Genomic DNA, 20,196 nt, shown 5'->3' on the forward strand with positions numbered 1-20,196 from the left:
CCTGATCCTTAAAGATAACCCCATGATCCTGTGCCAAGATTGGCAATCACGTCAACTTCCAACAACAGTAAACTCTGCTAGCCTCTCAAAAAAAAAAAAAGAAAAAAAGCGACTGGACTTAACTAGTCTCTAAAACACTGCTAGACTTTAGTAGCTTCTCAAACAGGAAAAAGCCAGTCAGACTGTAATTCTCCATTATACTACGAAGATTAGAAAAATCTTATCATTTTTTGATGCTTTCAATTTTCAAAGTTTGACGCAAATCATTTTAATATTTCCCTTTCTTGACATTTTCAATTTTCAAAAATCCCACTTTCGCCGCGAACGCATCGACTTTATATTTAAGGCCGAAATAGCTTATTGTTTAAAAAAAAAAAAGGAATTCTTGGCAGCATTCAAACGACATTGTAAATTCCAATCTTTTCAGTTTGGTTCTCCCAACTCGACCCCCTGCCATCTCAGTTTTAGTTTTTTTTATTACGTCATTTTGGGGGTGAAGCCTCATTGATATGCAAATTAATGCATATCACTCGACAGTGAGAAAAGAAATGAAATGCGTGTCTCTCCCGCTGATTCTACCTTTTTTTTTTTTCTTCTTCAGTAAATGCTTTATTTCTAAAGTTTAACAACAAAGTTGTTTTTTATTTTTTTACTTAGGTCACCATTTATCAGGCTAGAAGGCCATTCAAAGATAAGGGTTAAAAGTTAGGTAGATGGTGAGACAAGATCAGACATGGTGAAACATAAGTAGGGCTAGATTATCTAAATGGACGACTCAATAGGAATTTATTTACATTAAACTTGAAGACAACTATGTTATCGTCAGCCGGGAAGCAGAGAAACGGTATTATGTTCCACAGAAGGACAGCTCTAAGAAAGAAACTCTGCTCATGGAAAAATAAGGGAATGCAATTCTAAATTAGTAACACCAAACATTAATTTATCATGAAAAAAATAATTATTTAAAATCTGAATTTGGAATTTAATATTATTTCATATTTACAAATCCCTTTTTATTCTTCTCATCGACAAATGAAAAGATTTTTGATTTAATCCACAGGTGTTGCATGCTTTTGTTTCGATCAGTCATGTCAAAGGTTGCACAGGCCCAAACCACACTTCTCCTGAATCAGTACTGCTTGAGTTCACGAACAAGGTGAAGTCCAGGACGACTGGAAACAATTCTGTGTTGATTCCTGAGTTTAACAGAAAGATTATCGAGTTTGACAAGATACACCTGAGAATCGAAACCGAAATTGTAGCATTCAAAGCTGGTGACGTTACCACTGTACCAACGTGACACACATCTGAACTGATTAAAAATTAAAAGTAAAAGTAAACTAAGATGAATGTATAAAAATGTATGACGAGTTTTTCAATTCTGACCCATTTTTGACCCCTTAAAACTATTTTAACTGGCTAAAGACTCATAAGAGAACGGTCCGTAAAAATTCCAATCATTTGAGGCCCCTAACGCCGCTCTACGACTTTTAATTTCAGAGGAGATAGTTTGAAAATATGGAGAGAGACATACAGACATATAGCGATTTATATATTGAATTAGAATTCTAAGTTGAAACAATTTTTTTTATTTTCAAATTTGTAAAATTAATTTTTTAAATTCTTTATTTCTTGTAGCCCAGAGAGTGAAGGATGTTGAAGCTATTCGACAAGAACATCCTGATAAAATCCCTGTAAGTAATTTTATTCTAAAATTATTTTCAAATTCTTGTTGTCAACTTGTTTTCCTGAAGTATTTTTACACCTATATATTTACAGACTTTTAGTAAAAAGTATGTAGATCTCTGTTTTTTAAAAAAAAATTTTTTTATTACATTTTCACCCCAAACAAGGCGCATTGCTACTTTGGTGTAGGGGGTTACTATCAGGGTCAACAACTACTGGGGCACTATGTTGGGATTTGGGCAGCAAGATGTTGGTTCACGTTGCACTTGAACTTCTGCGTGTCAGTACAGTTAGGAAAGCAGGAACCTGGAATGGAATTCCAGAGTCTAGCGGTTCTGGGGAAGAAACTACTGGAGTAGAAAGATCTTTTACATCTAGGGATCTCTACTGTGTGGGGGTGGGATTTAGCTGCCTGTCGGGTTTGTCGAGGGTGTCTACGTCGTGGGGGCACAAGTGTCTGCAGTTCGTCAGAGCATTCACCATTAAAATACTTGTAGAACAGGCAGAGGGATGCAATATTTCGTCGATGGGACAGAGGCTTAAGCTTAGATGCCAGTTCAGGGCCTATCAAATTGGCGACTCTTTTTTGAACCTTGTCTAGGAGCGAGAGACTAATAGCAGATGCACAAGCCCAAATGTGACAACAATACTCCATATATGGGCGAATGGTGGCCTTATAGAGGTACAGGATACTTTCAGGTGTCAGTCTCTTTTATTCATTTATTTGCAGACTGTTATCCCCATCTTTGTAGTTGTTGTTTCACCATGTTGCGGCCAACTCATCCTCTGCCCTTCTTCAGGTGATTGTGACGTGATAGGAATGCTGAGTCTCTTAACTGTATCCCCAGTAATTACTGCCTTCCATAGTTGTTGGTCCTGGATATGACCTTAAACTATATCCGATGGTGAGGCCCCAGCTTGCAGGCTTTGGGGAGTGTGGAGCAATCTCTTAATTGTCATTGCCCCCTGGTCCATTCTGACCCGGAGTGGTAGTACCTGTTAGGGTCCCAACTATGGGTTAAATTGAAAAAAAAAAAAAAATTTTATTAAAAATTAATACATTAGTTAAATTGAAAAAAAAAAATTTTTTTATTAAAAATTTTTCTTAAAAATTACTGTATTCGGCATTAAATAACCTGAAAAGGGTTGATATGCCGTAAAACAACCAACCAACTAATCCATAGTTGTTATCGTCTCGCCACTTTTTGACTAAACCTCTGGCCTAATTTAGGTAAGATTGATACCGTTATCTTCATACACTGCTCATCTGGAACTGTAGATTCGAGGCCTGTGGCACAGTGGATAAAGGCATTGAATCTCTCCTGTTCCAGGTGAGCATTGTCTAAAGAGATCGGTTTCAATCCTACTCAAAGTAGGTCAGAGGTTTAGTTGGCCAAAACGTGGTGAGCCGACAACTATGGAAGGCAGTAATTACTGGTGATACAGTTATGACTTAGCATTCCTATTTTGTTGCAGTTAATCATCTGAAGAAGGTTGGGGGACAAGTTGGCCGAAACATGGTGAAACAACAACTATGAAGATGAGGATAACAGTCTGCAAAAAAAAAAAAAAAAAATACACAAATTACTCATGTCAAAGGATTCCAATAAAAAGAAAAGGAATAAAATATATGTAGATCTCGTTTTGTTTTATTGTGTAGAAGACATATGTGTGGAATTTTGATCTCCTAAACTGATCTTTTTAAATAAGAGAAGAGGTGAATGAGATGAAGAAAGCAATCAGATGGAAAGGATAAAAACACAAAAGTTCCATAATTTCAAGCTGGTAAGATCTATCACTGTATGAGTAGGATAACAGCTAAACACAATTCTATTGAAAACCATGATTACAGCTAAACACAATTCTATTGAAAACCATGATAACAGCTAAACACAATTCTATTGAAAACCATGATAACAGCTAAACACAATTCTATTGAAAACCATGATAGCAGTTAAACACAATTCTATTGAAAACCATGATAACAGCTAAACACAATTCTATTGAAAACCATGATAACAGCTAAACACAATTCTATTGAAAACCATGATAACAGCTAAACACAATTCTATTGAAAACCATGATAACAGCTAAACACAATTCTATTGAAAACCATGATAACAGCTAAACACAATTCTATTGAAAACCATGATAACAGCTAAACACAATTCTATTGAAAACCATGATAACAGCTAAACACAATTCTATTGAAAACCATGATAACAGCTAAACACAATTCTATTGAAAACCATGATTACAGCTAAACACAATTCTATTGAAAACAATGATTACAGCTAAACACAATTCTATTGAAAACCATGATTACAGCTAAACACAATTCTATTGAAAACCATGATTACAGCTAAACACAATTCTATTGAAAACCATGATAACAGCTAAACACAATTCTATTGAAAACCATGATAACAGCTAAACACAATTCTATTGAAAACCATGATAACAGCTAAACACAATTCTATTGAAAACCATGATTACAGCTAAACACAATTCTATTGAAAACCATGATAACAGCCAAACACAATTCTATTGAAAACCATGATAACAGCTAAACACAATTCTATTGAAAACCATGATAACAGCTAAACACAATTCTATTGAAAACCATGATAACAGCTAAACACAATTCTATTGAAAACCATGATAACAGCTAAACACAATTCTATTGAAAACCATGATAACAGCTAAACACAATTCTATTGAAAACCATGATAACAGCTAAACACAATTCTATTGAAAACCATGATAACAGCTAAACACAATTCTATTGAAAACCATGATAACAGCTAAACACAATTCTATTGAAAACCATGATAACAGCTAAACACAATTCTATTGAAAACCATGATAACAGCTAAACACAATTCTATTGAAAACCATGATAACAGCTAAACACAATTCTATTGAAAGCCATGATAACAGCTAAACACAATTCTATTGAAAGCCATGATTACAGCTAAACACAATTCTATTGAAAGCCATGATAACAGCTAAACACAATTCTATTGAAAGCCATGATAACAGCTTAACATAATGCTATGGAAAACCATTATCCTATTACAAGCCGTGTTAATAGCTGACTGCAATGCTATAAGAAACCATAACTATAGCTCAGTATTATGCAATGAAAGAGCATTATTGTGACTAAATTCAATGTGATGGTGGTAAGCCATGGTGGCAGTTGAATGCAATGTACGATATATCTATTAGGCATAAAAAAAACTTTGCTAATTGTATATCACTTGAAAAACTTATTTCGTAAAACTCGTATTGAGGCTACTGCGGGTGGAAAAAGAAAGAATTAAGAGAAAGCAAAGAAGAGAAATATGGTGTTTCAAAAAGTGACAGAAGAAAAAAATGGAAGCACAGATTTTTATTTTTTCTACTTTGATTCTGCAGTTAACAAGATGCTAGTTTTAGTGTAATTTATTTATTTCTAATTTTCTCATGTATTCTTTCCTGCATCAAAAACAGGACTGTGCCAGAAACTGACAATTTTGATTGAATTGGAGATTTTTGGACCTTAAAATAAATTTCCATGACAGTAAATGTGCCAACAGTTCAGCGATTCAAGGAAAAATTGAACAGATGCTACCGCATCTTCAGTGTACATTTCTTTATCTAAATGGCAATTGAAACTTGCTTGTTTTAATTTTTGCCAAATTCATTGAAGATTAAATTACTAAAAAAAAATCAATAATTTAACTTTGAAGGTTTTCTAACTTTTATTCTTTTACAAACAAAAAAGTTGAAATTTAAGTTTTTTTTTTGTTTTTTTTTTCAGATTATCATTGAAAGATACCAAAATGAAAAGAACTTACCTTTGCTTGACAAAAGCAAATTTTTAGTTCCTGATAATGTCAACATGAGTGAATTGGTCAAAATTATCAGGTAATTTTTTTTTTTCTTTTTTTTGGTGCTTGTGCACTATAGGTGTATTTATAAAAAAAATCAAAATGATTCATTTTAAGTAAAAAGAAAAAAAAAAACACTAGTACGTACTTACGTGTCATCTCAAAATTAGTAAAGATTAAAAAAAAATATGAGAAATGATCAAATAGGTCTGCTGGAACTATTTTTTTTACAAAAATCAAAGCTATTCTCGATCTGCAATTTTCTATTTTAAAATAGAATTTAACCGAAACATGGGAGATTAGTCAGTTTGTCATTTGGAATAGAAGAAACCTTTTTTATGTAACTAAACATATGTACATATTAGCTGATCAAAAATTAGAATTATTTGGTCAGATTGATAGACTACAGTTACCTCCCTTGGATTCCAAAAACTTCAAATTTAACAAATACAATAATTTTCATATCATTTTACTCGATTTTGAGGTCCATCGTCGGGCAGTGTGTGAGACATCCTCCAGTTCTGCATCAGAGTATGCCTTACTTAGAGGACAGTTTGTGAGAATGTGCGTGATAATCTGTATACTGGTCGTGCAGGGACACCAAGCATCTTGTAGATAACCCCTCTTGTGCAGGTTGTCTTGTGTTTTGGCAACCTTCACCAGAGCCCGGTTTAATATTATCCACTTGTTCCTGGAGAGTTTAATGCCTACTGACTATAGCATCATTACTATCCTGCTTGTCTCAATTGGATATGAATCTTTTCAATCCACTGTATAGCAGTGTGCGAAGAATATCATCCCAAGTGGTTGCAGAGTTAACTCCGTTCCTGGTTTCGATGACTCCAGTAGTACATGGCAACTTACTACCATGATCCCTTGTCTACATGCTTAACCTTAGCGAATCTGTGTTGAACTCACTAAGCGGCGCTAGAAAAAAAAATGTTAATTTTTGCAATATCCTATATAATATTTTGACTGCAGAAATTGACGTCTGGACCAAAGTATCATAGATTTGCAATAACTGATGCCACATACTACTTGATTACATCTAGGCTATTAGCCACTATCTTATGTAATTTTCGAACACAATTATAAACACATTAAGTTGTTATAATAAAATGCTACATTGCATCCTAGAAGCAACACCATCACAATTGCGACATCTGTAAAGGAAGGAGTCCCTGTTTTTCTCTATAAATATTTAGTCCTCCCACTGCTACCAGTTGACACCGAGACTTATTCTACATTTTCCTACGATACTTACATTGCACCCATTGTAAGTGGTTATTAGCTACATACACATAACATAATCTTTCCCATTAACCGATTAAAAAAAATAAATTTTCCCTTCTCAAAATCCGCCCCATCTGATTGGCTAAAACTGGCCAATTCTGTTATTCCAGAATCCACTTCTTCAAACATAAATGAATGCATGGGTACCATTATTTATTTTTCGATTTTGGAGCGTCTTTTCAACCCTTACACGATCCTATCTTCTTTTTTTTGTTTGTTTGTTTTTTTCAGGGGGGGGGGTGTTTTTATTATAGTTTTCTTTTTTTTTTTTTTAACATTTATTATTACTGTGGACACTTTTACTTATATATTTTCCTACACTTACCCAGGCTTCAATCATGTTGCTTATTGTGTCAACTTATTGTGTCAACTGCTTACAACATGTACACAATACTATTTTTTTTGTCTTGTTTTTGTTTGCTGACAGACAAACAAATTATAAAAACTTTATCTTCTTATATGAAACGCATTAGACCCAAAGGCTGAAATAAAACCAGAAAAAAAATTTTGTTATTATTTTTCAGTTTTATTTGACTAAATTTATGCTAGTTGAAGCCACTATATTGATTTTATAATTTGGCCTTTCTGCAGTTTGACCTTTTCATGGCTAAATTTGGCCTTTTTTACACTCTTAATTAAAACATGGTTCCATGAAGGAGTGTCAAAAAGGCAAAATTTGGCCATAAAAAGGCCAATCTGTCAAACTATAGAAAGGCCAAATTTTTAAAGCACTACGGCGGCCTCCAATGTTGTACATTTAGTCTCATGAAAAATGATGAAAGAATAAAAACAATTAAATTTTTTCTGGTTTTATTACAGCCTTTGGGTCTAATAATGTGTTTTATATAAAATAAATATTTTTTTAATAATTTGTGTCTGTCAAATAATTTACACCGCTAAACTACAAATTTACGCTAAATTACATTGCCTAGGGAAACATTTATTTGTTGTAGGTTTGTTTTTTGTTTACTGCTCAGAAATTAACTTTTTTTTTCCACCTCCACAATTTCCTTTAAAATGACTACTTTTCTAGGTTTTTGACTATGCTGAATAAGAATTTCTTTTAACTTTGGTGGAGACAGGTAGTTTGCGAGATATAAAGATATGCAGTAGGCACTGTAATTCAGTGGGTGCCAGATTTGTACACACACACACAATAAACAAATCTACTTCTCTCTGCCTGACACTGCCACCCCACAATTTTTTGAGAAGGTTTATACTCTTTGCGGGTGTGTATGCTAAATATGAATATCAAGGTTAGATTTGGGGTAAATATTTGACAACCCCCCTCCCTCATAAAATGGGATGTCTGTTCCAAAAGCTGTTCGTATCATGATGAGATTGGGGGTGTCTATTCCATAAGCCATTCTTAACATGAGAAGGTTGGGGATGTCTTTTCCAAAAGCCGTTCTTACCATTAGGGCATTGGGGATTTGCCAACCACAACAACCGTAGTTTAATATTTTACAAGTTTTTAATAATTTCAACATATGTAACCCTAACATGACAAGTAAGTACATGCTGGTGTTTTTATTTAAAATGTATTTTGAATTTTTTTTAGATATGTACTTATAATGTATAATCACTGCTACTTTTTTTTTTAATGCACCAAAAACAAATGGCATCGTCCATGTAATGCAGAAGTACCCTTTATTCAAATAAAAAAAAAAATTGTATTATCTCAGAAATGATTGTTCACTGTTTAGTTCTTGATGTTGAATTCTTTGTGCATAAAGAAATAAATTTTCCATAGATTATTTTACCATTTGCTTTATAGGGATTAAAGAAATAATCTAGGATTCTTTAAATAGAGACTTGTCAGAATATAAGAAGTTCAATGTGTAAGGTGGGACTTAACTATATTAAGAAATTATTGACAATATAAAATCTATGCGGGTTTATTTATCCATTCAACTAAGGATCAAAATATATTGGTGTTTATTTATCCATTCAACTAAGGATCAAAATATATTGGTGTTTATTTATCCATTCTAATTCTTTATATATATATATATATATATATATATATATATATATATATATATATATATATAGTTATTTATTTATTTAATAGTACAGAAGTTCAGAAAAACATTGGTACCGTCGGTTTCAAGCCCAGCATAAAGGGAACCAGTTTATGGTAAAATGTAAATGATGTTAGGATCTTGTCAGCCATGGCTTTTACGTTTTACCATTAACTGGTCCCCTTTATGTTGGGCTTGAAACCGACGGTACCAATGTTTTTCAGAACTTCTGTACTATTAAATAAATATTAAGCTCTTATATCGAAAAAGTTTTTCTTTGTAATCGGACACTTTGTTGGAATTATTTCCCAAAAAAACAGTTAACAAATATATATATATATATAGTAATTTATAAAATATATATGGCGATTAAGCTACACTGAATATTCTGCGTTTCATCTAACTATAGGATTCGTCAGGCTTATGCGCGAATTCTGTGGTTGCTTCTTGTTTTTATATATGTTGAGGATTTCTAGTTGGCCAATCAGCTTTCTAGTATCCACCGCGCCCCTTCCTATCAGCCAATGGGCATGCATTTTATCAAACAAAGGATGTGTTTTAGAACTAGGTTAGTGGTTTTAGGTAGACGTTCTCCTTTTTTTTTTTTTTTTTTTTTACGCATAAATCTATACTTTCGTATATTAAATTTATGTGAATAAATGAAGTAGTTATATATATATATATATATATATATATATATATATATATATATTAAGATTGTTTATTTATTTTTATTTTTTTGTAAGCGATACTGTGGTGTGTTTTTTTGTTTTTTTTTTTTCACTCCGTGAGTGCTTTAAAGAGAGAGTTATATATTTTGGTTTCCTCACTTTGGTGTTGATCATGTATTAAAGGTTTCTATTTGATGTCTAATCCCAGTCCTGATGATGAGACTTTATTCAGCACTTCTGCATTACATGGACAGCACCATTATTTGAGGCGGGGGAACGAAATAGAAGTCTAAAGTAATTTGCAATTTTATTATTTATTCGCAATTGACAGAATGTCACTTAAAACCGAAATGTTACTTAGTACTTTATCTGTTAGGCCATAGGTCCTTGCGGAGAATAACACTGAAGATGAGCACAGTAGTTTGAATAGTTCAAATGATGAAAATTATCAATCCTCATCTAAAAAATTCTTAAACATAAATTACTAATGTTGTTTTTATTATCATTACGGCTTAATTTAAAACTCACCTGTTATATATATGAGAGGGAGAAAAAGGAACAAACCGATCTATATGTTCATCAACATTTTGTCTTTATTTCGAGACTTCCTCTGGATGAAATAAAGATGAAACATTGATGAACACATAACTTGGTTTGTTCCTTTTTATTTCTCTATTTTCGTCGGGATACTATTTCCATTATTCTCGTCATATATATATATATATATATATAATTTCTCCTTTCTACGCACAATTTATCTTCCTTTAATAATATATTTTGGAACTCATTCCTTTTTTCCTTGTACTCATTTGTGAATTCTTCAACGGAATTTTGCCTTTTGGATTACTTTGAACCATCTTCTAATAATGCAATTTCTTTTGGATTTTACTTGTGGAAATGGAAATTTAATCAACTTTTTTGGATTTTACCGTTATTGGATATTTTACATCAAATCATCCATTCACGTGAAATCATCTTTTTCTTCCCCCTAGTCCCTTTGCTTCACTATTTTTTACCAAGTAAGATCTATGACTTGTAGTTTTTCTGATCCTGCATTTTGCTAATTCCTACTCTTTGAGTAGAAGGAAAATATTTCTTCGAAACTCTGTGGATTAAGGACTATCCATTTATTTTGTGCTTCCTTTTTAAAATTAAATATTTTAACTCTTTTTAAAAGTGTTTTTAATATGTTTTATCAACTACTTATTCTTATATATATATATATATATACAACATCATAAAATTTGGAATATAGATTTTTGTCATTTATTTGTTATATATACATATTTATATATATATATATAAAGGAGAGCAGGAAGTGAACACTCGCTTATTTTACTCTTTAGTCCTCATATTCCCTGAGTAATGTTTCTAACACACGGGGTAAGAATTGCTGTTTTCTGGGTCAGAATCTATTCATCTATTCGTTTTTAACCTTTTATTTTGTTTTGTTTTTAGCTCCTTACATCAAATGGATTTATGCCTTGTCTGGAGCGATTTCTATTAAAAAAAGAACGTTATCACTGTGTTTAATATGATTTTATTTTATTTGTTTTTTAATTTTCTATTTCTAGGCGCCGTTTACAGCTGCACCCAAGTCAGGCATTTTACCTGCTTGTGAATGACAGAAGTATGATCAGCAACACAACGCCAATATCTGAGGTGTATGAACGAGAGAAAGATGACGATGGATTCCTGTATGTATTGTATGCTTCACAAGAGACTTTTGGGCAGTAACTGCTTTGAGGTTGTGAATGGGAAGAGGAGGGGCGTCGACCCCCTTTGGTCGCTAACGGGTGAACAAAATTAAAAAAAAAACATCCAAAACTATTGCTTATATGCATGACATGTTTTTCTCTGACTGTCGCATAGTCTTACCTCTAAGGTTGAGTTTAAAATATCCAGCCTGTATTCTTTATTGTCAGTTGTACATATGCAGGGGCTTGTACCTTTTGCAAGTCTCGCTGTTCATCTACCTTGAAGTAGCGTGGTTATCTGACAAATGAAAATGTTGTTTAAATACAGAAAGAAAAAAAGGAAGACACCACAGAAAAAAAAAAGAATTAAAAATGATAAATATGTATATTGCTAAAAAGAAAAACATATTACAGTTGTTAAAACTTCTTTTTTGGCTTATTTAACTGATGTTTCAATTAATGAGGCTTTCCTCAAGATCGCATGTGAGAGTGAAATACGAAAATGTGAAAAATAATTAATTTTTAAGCCAGTTTTTTTTTTTTTTTTTTTTAAATCTTATCTTAACTAAAGATAGTTTCGTATTTAACTATTCAATAATTTCTAACAGTTTATAGAACTGATTCTGTAAGCTTTTTTTAGTATTTTTTATTGTTAATATTTTATAAATATGCACTTCTAAATTCTATCCAGATTTTGTTTGATTTTAAATTCATAATCATGGATCTACGATCTTAGTTTTGCTGGCCAAAATCAAGATGGCAGATTGAGAACCTTTCTACATGAGATCATATGTCTTGTAGGTGAGGGAGGGGATTTTTTCTCTGATTATTATCTTTCAAGTGAGCATTTCATGTTTTTGACTTGCCATTCTCCCCCTCTTAAGTAACTTTCTTTTTTTTAGTTTTTTGAACATTTTGTTTTTTGTTGATATCTGATTGATATCTAATGAGCTACCTTATTGATAATTGCTGATTGATTAGCAAGAAACCATTGGTATGATGACATAATCCAATATTTAAAGATTTTTATGAGTACATAATTTTATAAAACATTTGAATAATACTGGGCGCAGTGCCATTATTAATTCTTGAGGTATTTTTTTTTTTATAGTTTCAACAAGAAAATATGGGATTACATGCAGAAAAGAAAAACAACTCATAAAATTTTTCTTTTCTCCTTAGCTCTAATTTAATGTTTAAGAAAACACGAATTAGACAAAATTATTTTTAAACAATGGACTAGAGTTAAGAAAAAAAAAAAAAATTTAGAGTTGTATTTCCGTTTCTGTACGTTATCACACTTTTTCTTTCTTTTTTTTTTTTTTTTTTTTTTTTTTTTAATAATACAGGGTGACCCCAAAAAAACGGGCCCCACCTCTAATTAGGCCTCGTTTCTTAGTGTTTTGTCCAAATGAAATGAAACTTTGGTCATAACTAGTTTATTATATTCAAAACATCATATCAAAACACTACGGTCTTTGGCCTTTTTTTTTTTTTCTCCGTTGACTGTAAAATGCTCAGAAAAACAATTGAATGTCCTCTGTTTTTTTTTTTTTGGGGGGGGGGTCACCCTGTATATGTTGAAACTATATAAAAAAAAAAATACCTCAGCAATTAATAATAATGGCACTGCGTCCAATATTATTCAAATGTTTTATAATTCAATATGTAACTATTTTATTTAATATATATATATTAAGCTCTTCTCTCTGTAATTGAGCACTCAATTCTTTTTCTTCAAAAATATTTAATTTTTTCCTTCTTTCTTTGTCTTTTATCTTCTCATATCTACTGCTTGCTTATAGACTTTTTATAATTTGTAATTAAAATTCATTCTCATTTTATATTTTTAAGGAAGACATTTGATCTACGCAGATGCAGTATTCAATGAGTTTTATTTTATTATATTATTATTGAATTTTTCTATTTTTTTTTTCAACATTTTGTTGAATTATTTTCTTTGTGTATTTAACTTATACCACTCGACATACTATACCCTGAAGAAAGTCTCATTAGCTGATCTATTAATTATAAGCTAATATAAACGTTTGGTTCAAGTCCAGAGTTCAACCTAATTAAAAAACAAAGATAAAGAAAAATCTTTATGATGCCTGTACCTGTCAAAGAACGAAAATAACATGAATTGATCAAATAGTTTTTTGTTGTTGTTTTTTTTTAACAGAAAAAAATCAAATTTTACGAGGAGGTGACAACATTGTAACTTCTTCCGCTATATTTAATAAAGAAAGACAACTCAATTCGAACTACCAAGATCAAAATCAGCCTTGTAATAGCTATGATTTCCTATTATCAAAATTGTTAAAAATCGTTAAATAAAAAAAAAATGATTTTCCACATAAAAAACAGACTTGATCAATTTACATGATTTTAGGAATATGATGGGTATGTACATCAAAAAGATTTTTCTGCATTTTTTAAAAATTATTTTTTTATTTATTTTTGTAGGTTGAACTCTGGACTTGCGCCAGAAGTTTTGGCAATTAGAATATCTTGTTTGGTATTTTAGTAATATGTATTGTTGGATGCTTCATTAAATCATATATATATATATATATATATATATATATATATATATATATATATATATATATAATCATTTTAAGGCATTTATTTCAGATATAACATTTTAATAATGGTGAAATTCATATTATTTTATCTATTAATTTTTTTTTTCTGATTCTTTATTTTCACCCAAAATTTTATTTTTAATAGAAATAATAAATAACAAGTCTTTAAAAACTGTTTAAAATGGTTTTATTATCCCTTAAATTCAGGTCCATGCTGAGCTATTAGTAGACCTGGATTAATTAAAAAAAAAAAAAAAAGAATGTATCCTCCGCCATTTTCAGATTTCAAATATTCAAAACTAAGAGTTTCTTTTTTGTTTTTGCCTTAAAAGAGTATCCATTATCCCTTCCCCTCTCTACAAATGAAGCCAATATTAACTGACCTTATCTAGGCCTTTGGTCTGCTTGAATTTTTTTTAGTTGCTGGAGGAAAACTTCGGTTATAGTCAGCTAACATACTTCCTAATTTTCAGCATAGAGCTACTGGAAACGGTGACAAGGCAAATCAGTTCCATCTCTTTTATTGTTCTTCAGTATTTCTATTGTGAAACGTTTTATTAAAATACAATATAAGAAAAGAACATTATTGGTAAATATACAAAATTATAAAAAGATAAAAATAGCACAATTAGTCTTTATTTGCACTTTTAATGACAAAATTAATAAAAATAAGTTTTTATTTTTATTTGAAATTTGATAAGAAATACATGTTCATGACAATTATAAAAGTAACTTCTTTTTTGGTTATTTTTTTTTTTTTGATTTTGAAAATAAGATTTTACTTGAATTTATATAATAAATATATGCTTATGAAAGTATAAAAATATAATTATTTAAATCAAAATAACAAATGAAATTATTGAAGGAACTGATTTACCTTATCATTGCTTCCGGTAGTGCTATGCCATAAATTAGGAAACATGTTAGCTGACTATAACCAAAACGTCTGTTAACATTTTTGATCTGAATTTAAAATCCTCTCAGTTTTCTTGATGAAAGGAGGCAAAGGTATTTTTAAAAACAGTTTTGAGCCTTCAAACTATTTCCAACCTCCCAAACTAAAGTGAAGCAAAATGTTTATCAAGACTTCATTCACCGGTAGAGATCATGTTCAAAATTGTCTTTGGTCGATCCAGTGCTGAGAAGAGGGGGCAAAAGAATGTTTTTATTTATTTATTCATTCCTAAAATTCCTTTTTATTCATTAGTAAATCAAAGATAATTTAGGTACTTGTTTAGAATTCTCTGCATAAGAAAAACAAAACTAAAGAATATGTAAAGAAAATATTGTACACCAAAAATTACGTAAATTGATCACGTTTTATTTTCAAATTAATGGAGGCACCCAGCCTTGCCAGGTTACAAAATATGCTTAAATATATGATAATCTAGGTAAATTTCTTATTTATTATTACAGAGCTGGTTCTCTATTTAATATATTGTACCCAATATATAGTAGTGATTTCAAAAGTTAAAAAAATAATGACTTGGGTGCCACCAGCTAAAATTGAAACTGGAACATTTAGCACTGCAGCTACGTTTCCTAGCGATGTAGCTATTGAGAGATAAGCAAAAAAAAAAAAAAAATTAATATTAAATCAATTGAAGAAATGAATTGAATTTGGGCAAGTGCAGAAAGAAATAAAAATGTCGGCACGTTGAAATGAAAATTTTGCATTTCAACTTGCTAACATATTTCTGTATGCGTTATTTATCCATCCAAACAAAGATTTTACTCATCATAGACCATCCTCGGTGTATGATTATTATTTCCTGTTAATTTCAGTGTCATGTGACCAGTAATTTAAAGCTTTACCAGTTAAATATTTTCACACACACACACACACACACACACACACACATACATACATCTACTGTTTTATTTATATAGATAGATAAGGAAATAAAGTTTTATGTCTAAATTATGAGTGGCGATCATCTTAAAAAGTCTGAAGAAACAAGGGAGATAACTCCAAATTGAAATTTTAGAAAACTATTAACATGGGGAGAGGAAACATTGGAGAAACTCAAACTTGCTTAAAATGGTTTTCTTGATAACAAGAAAACTGCTTGATCAATTTATGTGATTCTTGGTGTATGATATTTTCTTTCCACCACAGATAAGTACATCATAAAGATGTTGTTTTTTTTTAACATGGGGGAATTCTGGACAAGTGCCAGAATTTATTTTCTCTAAAATTTTAAAAAAAAAAAAAAAAAAAAAAGAATGACATTTTACCTTTTATGATCTTTATAAATATTCATCTGCTTCAATAACAGTCCGGATGTTTATCAAAGTTTTTTTTTTCTTGTTTAAAAAAAAAAAAAAATTAAGAAAAAAGGGCATGGTTCACTGAACTTTTAAGAATGACTTTTTAAAATCCTTGGTTGTATTTTAACAAAAAAAAGAAAAAAAAAAAAGTGGGTGAGTAAAATCCATTATGCAAAAAAAAAAAAAAAAAAAAAAATTGATGGTCACGTTATTTATTTTATTTGAACTGCTGTTTCAACAGTCATACATGTATACTTTCATTTCAAAAGATAAAATAAAATCTCTCTCATGGTTTCAGGTCTATTTGTTTTTATTTATTTTATTTTTTACAAGCAAGTCACCACTTATCAAAGCTCAAAGGCACTTCCTAGTAATAATTATATAACTAGTAATAATTATATAACTAGTAATTATATAACTAGCGGGACCTGTGGAAATTCCACAATGGACTCTTTCATATGTAATATATTGATGTTTGTATTCTGTGGATGTTCAGCATAAATAGACGCCTTGATATTATTGTATCTCTTTTGTTAAAACTGCAAAAGCTAGCAGGGATGCCCGGTCATAAAATACATGTAAGAATGATATTTTGATTTATGCAGATTTCATATAAATTATTATAGTCATTTTTCTATCGATTCTTATATTTTATAAAGTTGTGATTTCAAAAATAAAAATAAAATATATCTATATGACTTGGGTGCATCGGCTTGCATCGAAACGAAACGAAAACTTATGAGGAATATATATATATATATATATATATATATATATATATATATATATTTTTTTTTTTTTGTTTACTGTTTTATGGAAAGAATTCCTACAAAGTGCTCAATTACAAAGAAAACATTTTTCGATATAAGAGCTTAATATTTATTTATTTAAAATTGTACAGAAGGTCAGAAAAACATTGGTACCGTCGGTTTCAAGCCTAACATAAGGGTACCAGTTAATGGTAAATAATGTAAGGCTCTCGTCAGCCATGTTGTTTTCTGTTTGAGGAAAATGCAGGACGCATATATTTTTTATAATGATGTTCATTTTTATTTAACTATAGCTTATATATATATAATATATATATTTAACTATAGCTTATATATATATAGTTCCTTCAGCTATAATCGAAACCGAAACAAAAACTTATGAAAAATTCTTGGTAAAATTACAAGAAATGGAAGATCATAACGATTAAACAACAGTCACTCGGAATATAAAAAGATGTAAGCGTGATGCACAAAATGACACACACTATTGTATTAATATACACATTATTACTTTAATAATTTCAATACCTACAGACACTAGTGTTTCATCCTTTTCGAGAATCATCAGTAGAGGGTGACACGATTACTACCGGTCAGGAGATTCAAACCCAGCCACGAAGCCATCTCTGACTCCATTAGCAAGAAACTAACCTCAAAACCAATCTCAACTGTGAGAAATAGCATTGAAGTTTTAACATTTATTTTTTAAATGTCGTAACATCCGGCCATACTGATCTAAGGATTATAGCATCATGATCTACGCTACGAACTTAGGTGACCAACTTTTTTATTTCAACTTTAAAGTGCTCAACAGTAAGAAACAGAGTTTCTTAAAGGGGCTTACATAATTATTACAATAATAATTTTAATACCTACAGAAAAAGTGTTTCTGGCGTAATGTAAATATATAAGGTATTTACATCTTATCTTCCAATTTTTAGATTTTTAATCATGTCAAAACGCACTTTATCTCTTTTTGATAGATTGATAATAGATTCACTGATTGATTTAATAATTAAGTGATTGATTTTGTGCTAGGAAACAGATATTGTCAAGAATTGTAAATGTCACCTGAATTAAAAGAATAAATTGTAAGATGGTCAACATCATGAACTTTAGAATATAGACTTTTGTAATTCATTCATCATATTGCTCTGTAATTAAATTGAGCTTCTTAAATAAGGATTCGTATATATTATAAGGAAATAAAGTATATTTCCACAGAAATATATATATATATATATATATATATATATACACTAGCAGACCACCCGGTCATAAAGTATGTTTAAATATGATATTTTAACTTTTGCAGATTTCATGTTTATTATAGAGCAAATTCTCTATTAAATATCCAATATATATATATATATATATATATATATATATGCGCACATATGTGCATATATTTGCACGCCAGGGCAGAGATGTATGTGTACATGTGAACTTTTCTTTAAGTATATATGTCTGTACGTGCGCATGCGTGTGCTTGCGCACGCAGCCGCTAGCTAACCCTCTCCAAACAATTAACAACAAATAAAAACCAAATAAATAAACCGAATCATAGCCCCCCCCCCCCCGCCTCCGAACCTAAGCGAACACCCAACAGGTCAAGACATACTTATCAAGAAATCATCTCATCAATGAGCCGCCAAAAACTTTAACATTAAGACTCGAATTTTAAAGTAACCCAACTCCTCCTACCCCCACATATTCCCCTTCCCCCTCCATGTATCACTATGCCCTCAGCCACACATCAGAAATGAACTTCCCAGACCCTCCCCCACAAGTTCCTTAAACTCCAAAACTAAAACATTACCGACATACCAAGCACCCCCTCCCACCTTTCCCCCTTGTTCCCTTCCTCTTTTTTCCGCTCTTCTCGCACCCCTCCCCTGACATCATTCACCCTTTCATACCATCATAATGAACATTTCTGTAAAAGTCTGAGGAAGCTACAGACGGCCAAAAAAACGGCCGAGTAGCTGAAACAATAATGTAACTTAAAAGAAAGATACGGTAATAAGAAATAAAATGTAATATATATATATATATATATATATATATATATATATATATAATGTGTATGGTAATGATTTCAAAAGTAAAAAAAAAACAAAAAAAACTTCAGTGCCATTATATGGAATCAATTCCCAAAACATTCAGCGTTGCAGTCATTATTTAGCTCTAGCCTTCATCGTTATGGTCTTAGCTATCACCAGATCGATTTAAAATGCAAAACCTTAAGCGACTTCAAACTAAAAATGTATATGTAATCATACTCAGAAGTTACCATATTGTAATTGGCCAGGAAGCTTCGATAAGTACTTATAATCGAAAAATTCAATTAAAGAAGGGACAGGCAATTTTGACTAAAGTTAACGCCTTATACAGCTTAATACCACACGTGCATTTGAGAAGTTTTATTACCGCATAAGCTGAAAGGCCCGACATATAAAATCAACAGTAGGTTCTTTGATATGACAGAGGCACAATCGAAATAAATATTTCTGTTTAGAGCCCAATTGAACTATGATACTTGATCTTTGCATTTTAAACTTTAATTCAAGCCATTATAAAAAATTAACTAACTTTTTAATTTTGTCTATTCATTAAAAAATTCTAACTTTTTAATTTTGTCTATTCATTAAAAAATTCTAACTTTTTAATTTTGTCTATTCATTAAAAAATTGAAACAAAATGATTGAACATAACGTTTTCGCTTGATTGTTTACGTTTATTTGATGTGTTTCTACCAGCGTTGGTTTAATTTTCGATTTTGAGCAGTTATCAAGGGCTTATTGACAGCCATTTTTTTATTTTAACTCAACAGAGTGAACACTAACTGAACTGAAAACATGATTTAAAGTAAGTTTAAAGGCAAACAAACTTATCCAGGTAGGAAGAAGAGTCTTGCCTTTGGTAACAGTTGTTGCATGTTTGTTTTCCACCTCTTTTTTGTTCTGTTACAGTAAAAAAGGCTTGAATCTCATTCTTCTTTGGGGAAAGGGGTTGTGACAGCGATCATGGAAATGAGTGCCCAAGGGTGGCATGTGCACATTGCAAAAAGTCGACACTCGAAATCGAAACCTGACGATAGAAAATGAAAAGGTAACAAATTAAGACACGATTGAATTTTCTATGAACGTCGAAACAGGAAAAGAAAAAGGATTGTCGTTTTTGCATGTGCTGAGAACGTTGCAAGCTAAAGAAAACTTCTTTTTTTTTTTGCATGAACATTTAACGGTGTTCGGCAGTTGAAAGACAAACTTTAATTTCAAAACTTCAGGTGTCTAAGTTTAAATGCAGATGCAATTTCCTTTT

At 31.0% G+C, this 20,196-nt stretch overlaps 1 protein-coding gene across 1 annotated transcript in view; it reads left to right on the forward strand.

Moving 5' to 3' along the window:
* LOC145293261 (microtubule-associated protein 1 light chain 3 alpha-like) overlaps positions 1–11,616 on the forward strand; it is an 88,312-nt gene extending 76,696 nt beyond the window's left edge. Inside the window, exons 2-4 of the mRNA XM_080139856.1 lie at positions 1,639–1,694; positions 5,489–5,595; positions 11,121–11,616. Coding sequence (XP_079995982.1) covers positions 1,639–1,694; positions 5,489–5,595; positions 11,121–11,283 — 326 coding nt within the window. The 3' untranslated portion in view covers positions 11,284–11,616. The remainder of the gene's footprint in view (positions 1–1,638; positions 1,695–5,488; positions 5,596–11,120) is intronic.
* Positions 11,617–20,196: the final 8,580 nt, after the last annotated feature.

This window comes from Euprymna scolopes, chromosome 14 (assembly GCF_053919585.1).
Source record: "Euprymna scolopes isolate OS-2025 chromosome 14, ASM5391958v1, whole genome shotgun sequence".
NCBI classification, from domain to species: Eukaryota; Metazoa; Mollusca; class Cephalopoda; order Sepiida; family Sepiolidae; genus Euprymna; species Euprymna scolopes.